The sequence below is a fragment of the Peromyscus leucopus genome, chromosome 7 (genome assembly GCF_004664715.2).
Source record: "Peromyscus leucopus breed LL Stock chromosome 7, UCI_PerLeu_2.1, whole genome shotgun sequence".
Lineage (NCBI taxonomy): Eukaryota > Metazoa > Chordata > Mammalia > Rodentia > Cricetidae > Peromyscus > Peromyscus leucopus.
The window spans coordinates 12,670,515-12,684,867 of record NC_051069.1 but is presented as its reverse complement, the minus strand read 5'-3'; the positions used below and the strand labels follow the sequence as shown (position 1 = coordinate 12,684,867).

Here is a 14,353-nt window from a genome sequence, read left to right as displayed (position 1 = left end):
CCCCTCCCCCACAGTCACCTCCCCTACTCCAGAGATGTAGAAGCAGGTGGCTCCCTTCATCTGCGTCTTACACATTCTTTATTTTCCCTTATATCATAAAGTGGTTCCTCAGGCTCTCTGATCCCAGAATCCATCCAGTCACAATACCCAGGACCACATCCATACCCAGCCACCACTGTCACCGCTACCCACACGGATGAACCTGGACACATTGTCACACCATCGCTTGCCTGATCTCACTGTTATTGCCGCCATCACGACCACCGACATCACCCCACAGTCACTCAGTACTTACTACCCATGCCATGCTGATCCCGGACCTTCACATGGCAAACAATCTCCTTTAATTTTCTAAAAATTGTGTGCAGCGGCGTCAGCCTCCCAAGTTTACAGATTGATTCTCAGAGGCACGTGTGACCCACTCCTGAATAGTATATTTATACTCATATCTTGTTGGGGGAAGTGCTAACATAAAGCTGATCTTAAACACTTAATTTACTAATTTAGAATTAAGTTTGGGCAGCAGTTTATTTTTGTGTATAAAGTGTCCGGGTGCTGTTTAAGGCTCTTGCTGACATAAGGAGAATTCGCTCTTCTAGTTTGAGTGTTCCCAGTTCTTAGCCGCAGAAATCTAGTTCCATTTATTTCATTTTGTTCTATTTAGTCTATTGCCATCTCTCAAGGAAAACAGTAATTCATGATAGTTTCCTCCTGGGCCGATCTAAAGGACGTGTAATTTTATCACTGACCACTAGATGTCACTATCAACCAGTTCTAGAAAACTTCATGCACCAACCCTGGAAAAAAGTCATTTCCTCAAGCACCCAAAGTCTCAGCTGATGTGTGACATGACCTGACCTATCTATAAAGACTGAAACACACAGTAAGACACAGGATTCTGCTCAAACATTACAGGATCCTAGCTGAAGTCTGGGGGGGGGGAATCAAATATCTGCTTTTTTATTATGTACTTCCCTACAACCAACCTCACAATGAAGCACCATTAACCCAATTGGATTAATATAAAATGTAAGAATGTAAATGCATAGAACCATACGTTACTATCAGAAACATAGCAGAGGGAGTCTCACTACATATCCCAGGCTGATCTCAGCCTCCTGATTCTCCTGCCTCAGACTCCTGAGTGCTAAAATTAGAAATGCATACCACCATACCCAGATTGAGAATTCTTTATAACTTCACAGTGTGGAAATCCTATGGCACAAAATCCTGAATCATAAAACACCCGATAAATTCACCACTTACAAAATTTAAAACTTCTGCATGAAAAGAAAGAAAAAAGAAAGAAAGAAAGAAAGAAAATTCCATTAGCAAAGGCCTAGGTCAAAGGGCTACCTGGCCCCACCCCCTAAAACTATCCTTGCAATTTATAACATAAAAGTAGAAATGTCTGGCGCATGAAAAATCCCTACTGCAATAGCTGAATAAAGAATGCACAAAGGTTGCAAGAGCACAGATCATGTAGAGAAATGTAAACGGCGATGCCTGGGTCAGGAGGGCTCGTACAGGCTGGACCAGGGCAAGGCAGCTCAGGAGTCTGGGGCACACATTTAAGGAGACCTTGCCAGTCAGCCAATGCTTCCTCAAGCTTCGTACCCCAGGCACCTCACCCACTGTATCCCAGTCCAGGCTCTGAGTGGTCCTTAAAGGTATGAAGATTTACTATCCCACTCAAAGTGAGGTAGACAGAAACAAAATTGACCACAGGCACCATTATTCACTTATTAGACCGGCAAAAATCCAATCGGATTCTGAAAAATGGCCTCACTTGGTGTGGCAGGAGTGGAGTCCCTGCCATCAATCACTCTAGGGGGCAGTGTGCCATGTGCCAGCTATTAAAATTGCAAATCCACACAGACACACCCTTTATTAAAAGAAGATTGATTTTATTTGTGTGTGTGTGTGTGTGTGTTCACACATGTGCACACACACGTGTGACACAAGTGTGGCTGGAGTTATAGGCAGTGATGAGTCCTATAATATACACACTGGGTACCCGACTCTGGAGCAAGTGCTCTTCACTGCTGAGCTATCCCTAACCTGTTCTATGTAGACACGCTTATGTTGCTTCTGAGAGTTTATCAGGTGCTTGTAAACGTGCAAATGAAGCCACCACATACACAGGCATTTTTTTTATGGCATTGCTGCTAATGGTCAAAGACATCACGTGACTCATCATGGTTTGCTATACCATCCAATACCACTCAAATGTAAAATGAAGGGAGATGTGCTTTAGATACCAGAATGGAAAGATCCCCTAAAACATGGTAAGGAAAAAGAAAAAACACATGGGAATGAGGTAGTATGTGCTGTATGTATCAAGTGGAAGGAAATATAATAAAACGTAAGAGTTGATGAGATGGCTCAGTGGGTAAAGGTGCTTGCCACCAAGTCTTATGATCCGAGTTCAATCCCTAGGACCTACCTGATGAAAGAACCAAGTCCTGCAAGTTGTCCTCTGACTTCCATGTGTGTGAGCTATGGCACATGCATGCGTACACAGAGACATATAAACACACAGTAAATGGAAAGTGCAATAAAACGACATTTGAAAGAAAAGCAATAAAACACTAATTGGCAAGTAGATGCATAAAAAACCTGTCTTCATAAAGATGCTACCAAAAAGTGGCTGTTTCCTCTTGCAGGGTGGAGTACTAGGCAGATGGGAGGAGAATAATAATTTGATGTTTAATTCAGATAAATGTCTATCAAAAACACAAAATATGGTTATAAAAGCACAAAGTCCTAGGTTAGCTCTCCAGCACCACACAAGACAGTGTGGGGGTTCATGCCTGGAATGCCAGGACTAGGGAGGTGGAGTCAGGAGGAGCAGGAGTTCAAGGTCATCCTTAGCTACTTAGTGAGTTCAAGGCCAGCCAGGAACAAGACCACGTATGAAAAAAACAAAATGAAAAATCGTGTCCTATATGTTTGTCCTCGAACGTTGACTTCTACTAAGGTGTGCAGTACCCCAGCCTGTCTTTCCAGAGGTTTCCCATCAAATTTGGCTCACTCAAACTTTGGCAGCAACTTATAGGGGATGCCTAAAGTTGGTGTTGAGATGACAGATATCCCCTTCACATCTTCACCAAGACAGCCAAGCCGGGTCCCACCTCAGCCATCATTGTGCTAAGCACTCTATGCCCATAGTGATAAGAGTCCGATCCCACAAGTTACCAGCAGATGATATGGTTGCTTCTGCAGGAACATGGACAGAGACCCAAAGGAAGCGGGGTACCTCACCTGGGCTGGCGAGGGTTTGCCAACTTCACACAAGCTAGAGTCATCTAGGAAGAACAACCTCAATGGAGAAACCACTTCTATCACGTGGGCCTACGGGCAAGCCTGTTGGGCATTTTCTCGATTAATGATTGATTGGGGGGGCACTCCAACATGAGCAGTGCCAGCCCTAGGCAGATGGTCCTGGCATACATAAGAAAGCAAACTGAGCTGCCATGGGGAGCAAGTCAGTACGCAGCAGTCCTCTACGGCCTCTGCTTCAGTTTCTGCTTCTAGGTTCCTCCCTGGAGTTCCTGCTCTGACTTCCATTCATGCTAGACTACACCTGTGAGCTGAAATAAACCCTTCCCTCCCCCAGTTGCATTTGGCCATGGTGCTTTTCACGGTGCCCATTAGCCTCCTAGCCAACTAGGCTGCATGGGCTGTCCAGACCCTGCATAGCTCGCTGAAACCCTGACGTTTTATGTCACGACTTAGGGACAGTACCTATAGGTGTGACAGTATCAAATAAGCATTGTGTAGCCGTTTGGATCCTGTACCAAGATAGATGGTAGCCCCAGTGCCAAGAGAGATGGTAGCCACAGTGCCAGCCTCTGCTTGGTTTAGGGGCAGGGGCTCAGTGGAGGTTTCCCCCCTTTTCCTGGTACTAAGTGACAGGTACCACCCTGCCAACTCAGATAGAGCGCTGCAAGATCCCTATCTCTTCAGAAAGCCATGGGGAAGGGCCACAAACCTTGCTGTCTCTCATGTACTCTAGCCTAGGAGGCGCCATCAGGACCATATGGGAAGCTCTGGACATCCTGTCCTCAATCTTATCCATAGAGCCGGTTTCATTTTGGACATCCAGGATGACCTCATAGTCTATTCCTGACACATTATATCATCCTGTTTCCAGGGGAGTCTGTCGAGACCTGGACAATGACTTAGCGGAGGTTTCCACTGCCAAAGCCAGCACATGTTCAGGAATATGTAAGGGCCTCCTTGGCTAAGGATAGCCCCATGAAGAGACCAGGTTAACCTTGGGCAGAGAGCAGGAGCGAGCACAAACCAGGCACCTCAACATCTGCCAGCCCCTGAGCACCTCATTTGAGCCGGGTCTCTCCATCCGGGCAGCTGGAGGTCAAAGGTACTGCCTCCCTCTGTCACCTGGACCCTGTGCTCCTCAGACACTTCCCTGTGACACTCCACTTAATGAGGCTTTCCACAATTCTTCATGTTTTCAGGACCCTGGTAACTGCCAAGAACTCACCCAACTTGGTAATTCTTTTGCCACTCCACGGGCTTTTTATTACTATTTCTGCCAGGCTTCGAGCTTAGGGCGGTAGGAAACGTGTTAGTCTTTTCCATTGTTTTAGTGGCAGCGTCCAACCCCAGGGTGTGGCAGGGACCTGCTTGCTGCTGAATGGGTAATGATGTGTAGTACTGAGGATAACCAAGAATTCTGTGTGATACCCGGTGGGCAAGGAGGTAGGAGGTAACTGAAGAAGACGGCAGCCGTGTCTCAGAAGACCGAGGGAGCCGGGCCTCCCGGTCAAAATGGTCCTCTGTGGTTAGAAACCACTTAAGGTGCAGGCTCAGCGCTCTGTCATATCAGTGACTAAGCCATCTGAGCATTTCCCATACACGTGTACCCCGGAAGGGTCTCTACCCTCAAAAGACTTGGACTTCAATTTAGTATCATTTGCACTATCATTGCACTCCCCCACACTATCATTGCACTCCCCCACACTATCATTGCACTCCCCCACACTATCATTGCACTCCCCCACACTATCATTGCACTCCCCCACACTATCATTGCACTCCCCACACTATCATTGCACTCCCCCACACTATCATTGCACTCCCCCACACTATTATTACACTTCCCCCACTCTCGGTGTGTTTCCCATAAGCTCACGAGAGGAAAACCCCTAAAGGGGATATCCTGTCCATGATGATTTGGGAAGGCAAAGGGCCACCTTATGCCATGAGTATGCAACCTGTCATATAAATATTCATAAAAATTTCTTTACCATTCATGGCACAGAACTCACTGGGTTGTTTCTCAGATTCTCTTTTGAGTGTTTGCTTCACTCAGGGACCTTCTGCTCTGACTGTCCATGACTCTAGAAATTCTTTCCTTCAAGAAGACAAGACCCAAGAGATCCCTGTAATGTGCGTGTGTGGATGTGTGTATGTGTGCATAAGTAAAGTCGAGCATATATTAATCAAGAAATCAAGACAGACTCAATATGTGAGGGAGTTGTCAGAGTAGCTAAAAATGAGAGAAAGAATACCTAATAGAAAAGAAATATTTAACTAGGGAAACTCATCCGGTTTACGTTCAAGTGTCAGCTTTAACATTTTTTAGGGCACATGGCCACAGGCAATGCCTCATTTGCTGGAGCCCTGGAAGCTTGGCTACCCTACACCGCTTCACACATGGACTTTCCCAGCTTGTCTGAGGCTTTGGGCAGGGGAAGCCTTGTACTCTTGACCAAAGACAGTTCTTCCTCTCGCAGGTAGGCCACCCTCTTAGATGGTGGAGGAAGCTTTAGGAGGGGCGCATACCACAGGAGCAGGGAGGGAGGGAGGAGGCACCTGTCTAGCCAGCTGGATCAGCCTGGGGCCAGGTCCACTCACATCATTCAGGTTTTAGGAGACCCTGAGAACAGAGCAAGAGCTGCACAGGTATAATCCTCTATTAATCATATTCTTGGTTCTTTTCAGGAGAGGTTTACCAACAACTTCTCAGTTTGCTTATTCATTTATATATTTAAGAAAAATTATTGAATAATTTTTAAAAATTAAGCACTGAAGATAAAATATATATGATCACATAACACACACACATACACACAGAGCACAGCACAGGGTTTGACACATGGCGAGCCTCAGAGGGCTCTTTGCTGGCTTACAGCAACACCAACGCTTGCCCTGTTGGATGTTGAAGTAGCCTGTTCTTTGTAGAGCTCCTATTCCTGGGATAATCTTTTCCTACACTGAAGATGTGTCTGTTTAACTTCATCTGCCTAAGGCACCTTCTGATTGGTTTAATAAAGAGCTGAATGACCAATAGTTAGGCAAGAAAACTATTGGTGGGACTTCTGGGGAGAGATAGGAACTCTGGGAAAGAATCTGAGGTTCAAGAGATTTGCCAGCCAGATGCAGAGGAAATCGGACACATGGTACCGAGGAGAGGCAACGAGCCACATGGCAGAATGTAGATTAATGTAAACGGGGACATTCAAGTTTTAAGAGCTAGTTGGGAACAAGTCTGAGCTAAGGCCAAGCTTTCATAATTAATGGAAAATCTCTGTGTCATTATTCGGGAGCTGGCAGTCCAAAGAAAGACCTGTCACAGGTTTGGCTCCTCCAAAAACATTTCATTCACATCAGATATCAAGGAGAGCCTCCATCCTTCTCAACTTCTTTCATTCTCCATCTGAGATGACCAACCACATTTAGAAAATTCTTTTACACTTTACTTGAAACTTTCTCATCAAAACGGCACTGATGGATGCATCTTCTCTGCAGATTAACATCGTAATATAACTCTGGAAAGTGAGAATGCAGGAATCTTTGTGACAATGGGATGCTGAGGCTAAACTCTACAGAAAAGCTAATTCATACCAGCAAGGGCTTCACTTTTAAAAAAGAACTTTCTAAGCCATGGGGGGTGGGGCACTGGAAGGATGGCTCAGTGGGTAAAGCATCTGCTGTGCATGCAGGGAGGTCTGCGTGTGGATTCTCCGCATCCACACAGAGTCAGATGTGGAAGTTCACGGTGCTCCTACGGAGAGATGGGAGGTGGGGAACAGGAGAATCCCAGGAAGCGTGGACCACCAGGGCTGGAAGACCAGCAGAACAAGAGACCCTGCCTCTAAACAAGGTAGAAGGTAGAGACTGACACCCGAGTTTTCCTCCGAGCTCCACACATGTGCGGTGGAAGGGCCATGCACCTGCATTCACACACACGAACACATACACACAAGGACTGTGGTTTTGGTTTTTTGTTTTGGAAGGTGATGAGGGAGGAGGTTGTACATAGAGGTATATAAGTCATACTTTATTAGCTCTGATATTAAACACACAGGAAGTTACATTCAAGAACATTCTAGCCGAAGGGCTTCTCCTTGATGAAAGCCAATCCTGCCGGCCACGGTGCGCTAACTGAGATAGCATTGCGGCCTCTTCTGCATGGGCACCAATTAGGCTTTAGCTCCAGAGACACGTTTATAGATAGATGAAAGGAGGGCAGAGGGCCAGGGAGAGACACACATGGCTATGAAGCCTGTGCTCTTATTTCAGATGCGTGTTTTTAACTAAATGGCACTTTCTGTCACCAGGGAACACCCCACTGAATGTGGGGTGGGGAGTTTGTAGGTTTCAGAAGCCTGAGGAGGTGGGAAACTTTTTGTTGAAAGTCCATCTTCTGCTCTGCAAGGCACTCAACAACGCTCCTCTGGAAGCTTGCCTCAGATGGGAGAGGCAGGCTAAAAGACACCGTTCTCTTAAAATGCTACCCGCACACTGGCGCCATCCGTTCCCAACTGAGAGAGCCACGCCCTTTCTATAACCCCCACTTCACAGGTGACCTCACCAGGAAGGACCCTCAAGTGTCAAGTGTCGAGGCCCCTCTGAAGCATGTAGTGTGAAAATAAGTCACTTAATGATTGAAAGGCTGGCATATCCCAGCACCGCTCTCAAAGGTCAAAAGCACCGGGCTGGCAAGCCCGCCCATCTCGGCTCTGGAAAACCGTCAGTCACAGGTTCAGCACCCACGGCACAGACTCCCAAGGCCAGGGGCACTTACCTTGCACTGTCCCGACACACAGATGGCTGTGCCATTCTGGTCACAGGGGGTGCCATCGATGACCTTCTCAGCTTGCCGTACGTAGAAGCGGTAGCCGCTTGCTTGGCAGTTCAACTCACACTTGCGATTGCCTTTTACTATCAAAAAATAATAAAGAACAAAGACGAGGTATGAGTGACCTCACCTCTGGAGAATCAATCCGCACCCTTCCACCTGTATATTTTATGGAGATAAACTTCACATAACATAAAATTAACTGTTTTGACCAGAGTGGGGTTAGTATAGTCAAGGTTGTATAACCAATTGCCATAATCAAATTTCAAAACATTTTCATTTCCCCCAAAAGGAGCCTCACGCCTGTGAGCTGCCCCTCCAGTTCCTCCAGAGCCTGGCAGCCGCTAATTTACTTCCTGTCTTTTCTCCCGTCCTTCTGAGAGTTGTAAGAACACTGTCAGACCTCCCACATTTGACGGTCTGGGGCAGGCATGTCCCTTCATCTACCGGTGAATGACAGAGATTCAACGCTGACAGAACACTGTAAAGGACTTTTTAAAGGTCTTGCTATTGTAAATAATGATTCTGCTTTGACACACCACCATGCTTTTTTAGGTTTGTAGCTATAGTTTGTGAATTGGCAAATGTGGTGAGCATGTAATTTTCACACTTTGCTAGGCTTTCTCTTAGAACTTAAAAGCTATAAGGGGTCCTGGGGATGTGGCTAGGGATATGATCATTTGGTAGAATTCTTGCCTAGCAAGCTTGAGACCCCTGGGTTTGATCCCCAGCATGGCATAAGTAGGACATAGTGGTCCATGCCTGTAACCTCACCACTCCGAAGGGAGAAATTCAAGGTCACCTCCAGGATTACATAGCGTGCTGGCTAGGGTCATCTGGGAGGAGGGAGCCTCAACTGAGAAAATGCCTTCACCAGATTGGCCTCTGGGCAAGTCAGCGGGGCCTTTTGTTTTCTGATTGACGATCGGGGAGGGAGAAGCCAGCACACCATGGGCAGTGCCACCCCTGGGCACATGGTCCTGGAGGTGTAAGAAAGGCGCTGATGTGATGATCCTGGAGAGCAAGCCAGCAAGCAGCGCCTCTCCACAGTCTCTGCTTCAGTTCCTGCCTCGAGTTCCTGTCCTAACTCGCCTGCAACATGGAGTGTGAGACGAAGATAAACCAAAGCCCTCTTCCTCCTCCAGTTGCTTTTGATCACAGTCTTTATTACAGCTAGAGGAGGCAAACCAGGACACGCAGTGAGTTCGAAGACTGCTTGGGCCACATGAAATCCTGTCTCCATGAACAAAGAGACCTACATGGTTGTATCATTTTTTTACGCTCTCAAAATTTCTTTGTTCGTTTGTTTATGTTCATGAGTGTGCATGCAGGCCCACGCCTTCCCAGGGTGTCATAACCGAGGAGGGAAGACCTAGCCTAGATGTGGGTGGCATCATCTCGTGAGGCCCCGGACTGGATATGAACAAAAGGAGAAAGAGAGCTGGGTACCAGCCTTCCTCTCTCTCTGCTTCCTGACAGGGGACTCCATGTCCCCAGCTGCTTCTCACAATGGCCAACTGCACCCCCCCCCCTCCAAGCAGACAAGGACAAAATCGTCCCTGCCTAAGTTGCATTGATGACATATTTTTGAGACAGACAGCCACAAGGAAAGCGACACACACTGTCTTCTTCTCACTTGTCACCTGTCAACTGTATTTCCCTACCTCAGACTCTGTATCTGTGTGTCACTTTACACAGGACCTGGTACACAATAGGCGCTCACTGTGTGCTAACTAGGGAACGAGAATCAATTTAGTGGTTTCCAAAAGGAAAAATACGCTTAGGCAAAATATATTTCATATCTAAAAGAAACAGACAAGCCAAGTACACACTGATTTTTAAAACCTGTTTCTGAAGACAATATAAATTCCATGCTTAGTCATAGACAGCACGTTCGGTCAGGGTCCTGCCTCTGTCTAAAAACCAGATTACTGGATCTGGTAATACTGGCTTTTTCCTACCCAGCACAATACATCATATTTCCCCTAGAGTGGCTGCCTGCCTGTCACAGCAGTGAACTTCCCTTTGTTCCACAGCCACTGGAGCCCGCTAACAGGGAAAGATGGGGAGGCTCAGGGACCACAGGGTTCAGGGAAGGGCGGATCCTTTGTGAGCACTGGAAGTATCTTACAAGCCCAGAGATTACTTTCCTGCTTGGCCACATGAGAACGGAATGGGTGAATTGGAAAACTAACCTCACAGAATACTGAATACCAAGATGGACACATCTTTGGGAATTTCCCCCAAACCAAATTATTTTATTGCTTCAAGAAATCTAGAGGCTAAGGAGACAGCTGGCAGGTGTGAGGCACTGGGTTCTAGATCCAATAGTGAAAAGGGGGGGTAGGAGGGTAGAGGTAAGGGAATGTAAGCCAGAGTAAGGCCTGGACACTACACCTGAGTGCAGTGACCACAGTGGCCAGAGAGGATGTTGGATCCCTTGGAGCTGGAGTTACAGGCAGTTGTGAGCCGTCTCACATGTGCTGGGAGCCAAACTCAGGTCCTCTGTATGAACAGCATGCACTCTTAACCACGGAGTCATCTCTCCAGCCTCACTCTGTGATGAGCTAGCCAGGACTGCCCACGTGCACTGCATTTTTTTTTTTTCTGAGACAGGGTTTCTCTATGTAGCCTTGGCTGTCCTGGAACTTGCTTGGTAGACCAGGCAGGCTTCGAACTCAGAGATCTGCCTGCTTCTGCCTCCCGAGTGCTGGGATTAAAGGTGTGCACCGCCACATCAACTACAATTTCATATCTTGGTATTTGCAACCACAATATAAAAAGCTGCTTAGAGAATGCCCTGACCTAGTTTTATGCCAACTTGATACAAGCTAGAATTATCTGAAAGAAGGAAACCTCAACTGGAGGCTTCTTCAGCTACTCCTCCCACCATCAACACCTGAGGCAAGTAAGAGAGCTGGCCCTGAGGTCATAAAAGCAGGAGAGCTGGCTTTGCCTCCTACCAGCTGCAACACTCAGGAGAACAGGCCCTGCATCTCAACCTGGGCAGCATAGTAGAGCCAACCATATTGATGGAGGTGTGGGTGAGCCAGCCCAAAGTTGTGAGCATGACAGAGCCTTCCCCATTCCTCATCTGTCATGTGGTGACATGGGCTGGGGAGAGATGCCCTCCCCTCTCACCCATCAATGCCTAAGGCAGGTGGGAGAGCTGTCCCTGTCCCTCATCAGCTGCAGCACTCTAGAGAGTGGCCCCTACACCTCTCCTGGGCAACGTAACAGAGCTGGCCCTAAAGGTGTAGGTGTGGGAGAATCAACTCTGAGGACAGGAAAGCCAGAGAACTGGCCCCGCCCATTGCTCCTTGCTGCAAGGGGTGAACTCGCCAGGGCAATGCTGGAGAGCTCCCCCTGGTGGTGAAGACAGGGGAGAGCCGGCAGGCTGACCAACCCTGCAGCTACCCAGGCCTAGAACCAGGGTTATGTGTTGGCCCACCCCAACATCCACCCCATCTGCTATCTGCTGAAGCAGGGTGGGGGGATGGGGAAAGGAAGGGAGTGGGGTGGGGTGTCAGTCCTGCAGAACCAGGACCACAGAATCTTGATGACACAGGGCAGCAAAGGGATGTCCAAGAAGAGTCCCAGTGAGGGCCCAGCGTTGATGGTACAGCAGAAACCAGGAGCCTCGAACCAGACCAACGATTCTTTGTGATAAACACTTGCGTGTAAAAATATATGGATAAAGGGGTTTGCTGCGTGACTCACTGTGTCACACTGCAGCTTCTAGGATGAAGATTTCCACTTCTTCTTCTTTCTTTTTCTCTTTCTTTTTTTTTTCCTCTTAAATGTTATTTATTTGGAGCGGGGAGATAGATAGGATCAGGAGGCATGATGTGAAAGACACAAAGAATAAATAAAAAGAAAGTCAGAAAAATAAATAAATACATCTTTAAAAAGGAAAAAAGGAAGGAAAAGCAGGCTGAGCAGACCATGGGAAGCAAGCCAGTCAGCAGCACCCCCTCTGCCCTCATGGCCTCTGCATCAGCTCCTGCCTCCAGGTTCCTGCCCTGTTTGAGTCCCTGTCCTGACTTCCTTCAGTGATGAACAGTGCTGTGGAAGTGTAAGCCAAATAACCCTTTCCTCCCCAACTTGCTTTGGTCATGGTGTTTCATCATAGGAATAGAAACCCTAACTAAGACAGAGAAGGAGGAGGAGGAGGAGGAGGAGGAGGAGGAAGGTTAAACATGAAATGGTTACAACAGAATCACCAAATGGAAACCAGAAGAATGGCCTCAGGCTTGGATTCATTCATTCTGCCTACATCTCCAACCTGTCACTGGGCTAGAACTCTGTTCCTGATGCTTACATGGTGATCCCTTCTCAGATCTGTACCTAAGATATAACTGAAGCCCGAGCTCATGTGAACCTCCTGACAGTATGGCCTAGTGTCCTGTTGCCTTAGAGAGCATCCTGGAGCTTCTGGGCAGATTTCGTCCAGGCTCCTCTGGACCCTGCATATACACATATGCATTATATATCCCCCCCCCCCCCCCTGCAGGCCTTTGAGATTCTAAACAAGATATCCACAAAAGGCTCAGAAGAAAGGTTGGGAAACAAGAGTCCATGTTATTCCTATTGTTCTCTCTGGAATGGAAGAAGTATAATTCTAGGACTGTGGAGCTCAGTGGTTGAGCACATATTTAACAACATTCAATCCCAGCACTACTAAAAAAAAAAATTGCAGTTCTGATACGAGGAGGCCTCTGAGCAGATTCGCCATGGTTTCTTAGTGCAGGGGAGGAGGAATCAAAAAGGAGTCACTGGGGCAGCTGTGGACTAAGTGCCACTGAGCACACATTTCCTTTCCACATCCCTCCTGCCTGTTCCTCCCCACTCTGTTCTCCTCTGCTTCCCAATGCTCCCCTGGTTCCCATGGAGATCCCTTGACCCTATACCCACAACACTAGTGGTTCTGGGTGTGTTTGTTGGTGGTCCCAGGTTGGTTTGTGGTGGTCCCGGTTTTGTTTGTGGTGGTCCCTGGTCCCTGGGTTTGTTTGTGGTGGTCCTGGTTTTGGTTTGTGGTGGTCCCGGTGTTTGTTTGTGGTGGTTGTTGGGGTTTGTTTTGTGGTGGTCCTTGTTTGTGGTGGTTTGTTTGTGGTGGTCCCGGTTTGTTTGTGGTGGTCCCGGTTGGTTTGTGGTGGTCCCGGGTTGGTTTGTGGTGGTCCCGGGTTGGTTTGTGGTGGTCCCGGGTTGGTTTGTGGTGGTCCCGGGTGGGGGGGGGGGGTGGGGGTTGGTTTGTGGTGGTCCCGGGGGGGTGGTCCCGGGTTGGTTTGTTGTGGTTTTTGTTTGTGGTGGTCCCTCACACCAGGCATCACTGGGGAACTTGCTGAAATGCAAACCCTTCAGGTGGTTCCCAGGCCTCCTGAGGCTGAAGTCCTGGGGATGAAGCCCTGTCCACAGTCAAGCTTTGGAGCTACTGCTCTCCAGAACTGTCACTCTGGGGACACATCTGGGAAGTGATGAGCATTCTGACTTGGGCCAATGGGGTCCAGATCCCACAGCTAAACTGAAAAGATAATCCTGGGTGGGAAGGGAGCTGAGTGGTACCTGCCTGGCACAAAGGAGGTCCTGGCTCCATCCCATCACCACAAAGGAGGAGACTGCAAGATAATATACATACCCCAAATACAAGCAATCTTTTTAGCTGCATTTAGGATATTACCAGGAATCAGATTCCTTGGTATTAAAAAGTCCTCTGGCCAGGATAAAAATGCTCACAAACATATAAGAAAATCTAGATTACTTAGAAAAGAGCAGCCAATAGCTAAAAAATTGACCTACTAATACATCTGAAAGATTTAAATTACTCACTGAGCTCTATTTCCTTGGAAAGACCTATTGGCACAATAGTCTTATTTCTGTTTGTTTTTTAAATAACAAACCCAGAGGTGGGGAGATGCTCAGCTCATCGAATACTTGCTATAAAAGTATGAGAACCCGAGCTTGGGGCTCCAGCACTCACATCAACCCCGGGAGTCTATAACTCGAGTGCTGAGGAGGGAACGGCCAGCCTGCCAGAGCTCCCCTGCCAGCCACTCAAAGCAATCATCACACTCTGTTCAGTGAGAGAACCTGTCTGGAAAACAAAAAACAGCGGAGGGGCAAGACATCCAGTGTCAACCTCTGGCCTCTGTGCACACATATATTACACACACATACCACAGATACACACACCACAGATACACACACCACAGATACACACACCACAGATACACGCACATAATA

At 47.6% G+C, this 14,353-nt stretch overlaps 1 protein-coding gene across 1 annotated transcript in view; it reads right to left on the bottom strand.

The window, feature by feature from the left end:
* Thsd4 (thrombospondin type 1 domain containing 4) overlaps positions 1 to 14,353 on the bottom strand; it is a 573,943-nt gene that overhangs the window by 281,208 nt on the left and 278,382 nt on the right. The window contains exon 7 of the mRNA XM_037207445.1: positions 8,060 to 8,196. Coding sequence (XP_037063340.1) covers positions 8,060 to 8,196 — 137 coding nt within the window. The remainder of the gene's footprint in view (positions 1 to 8,059; positions 8,197 to 14,353) is intronic.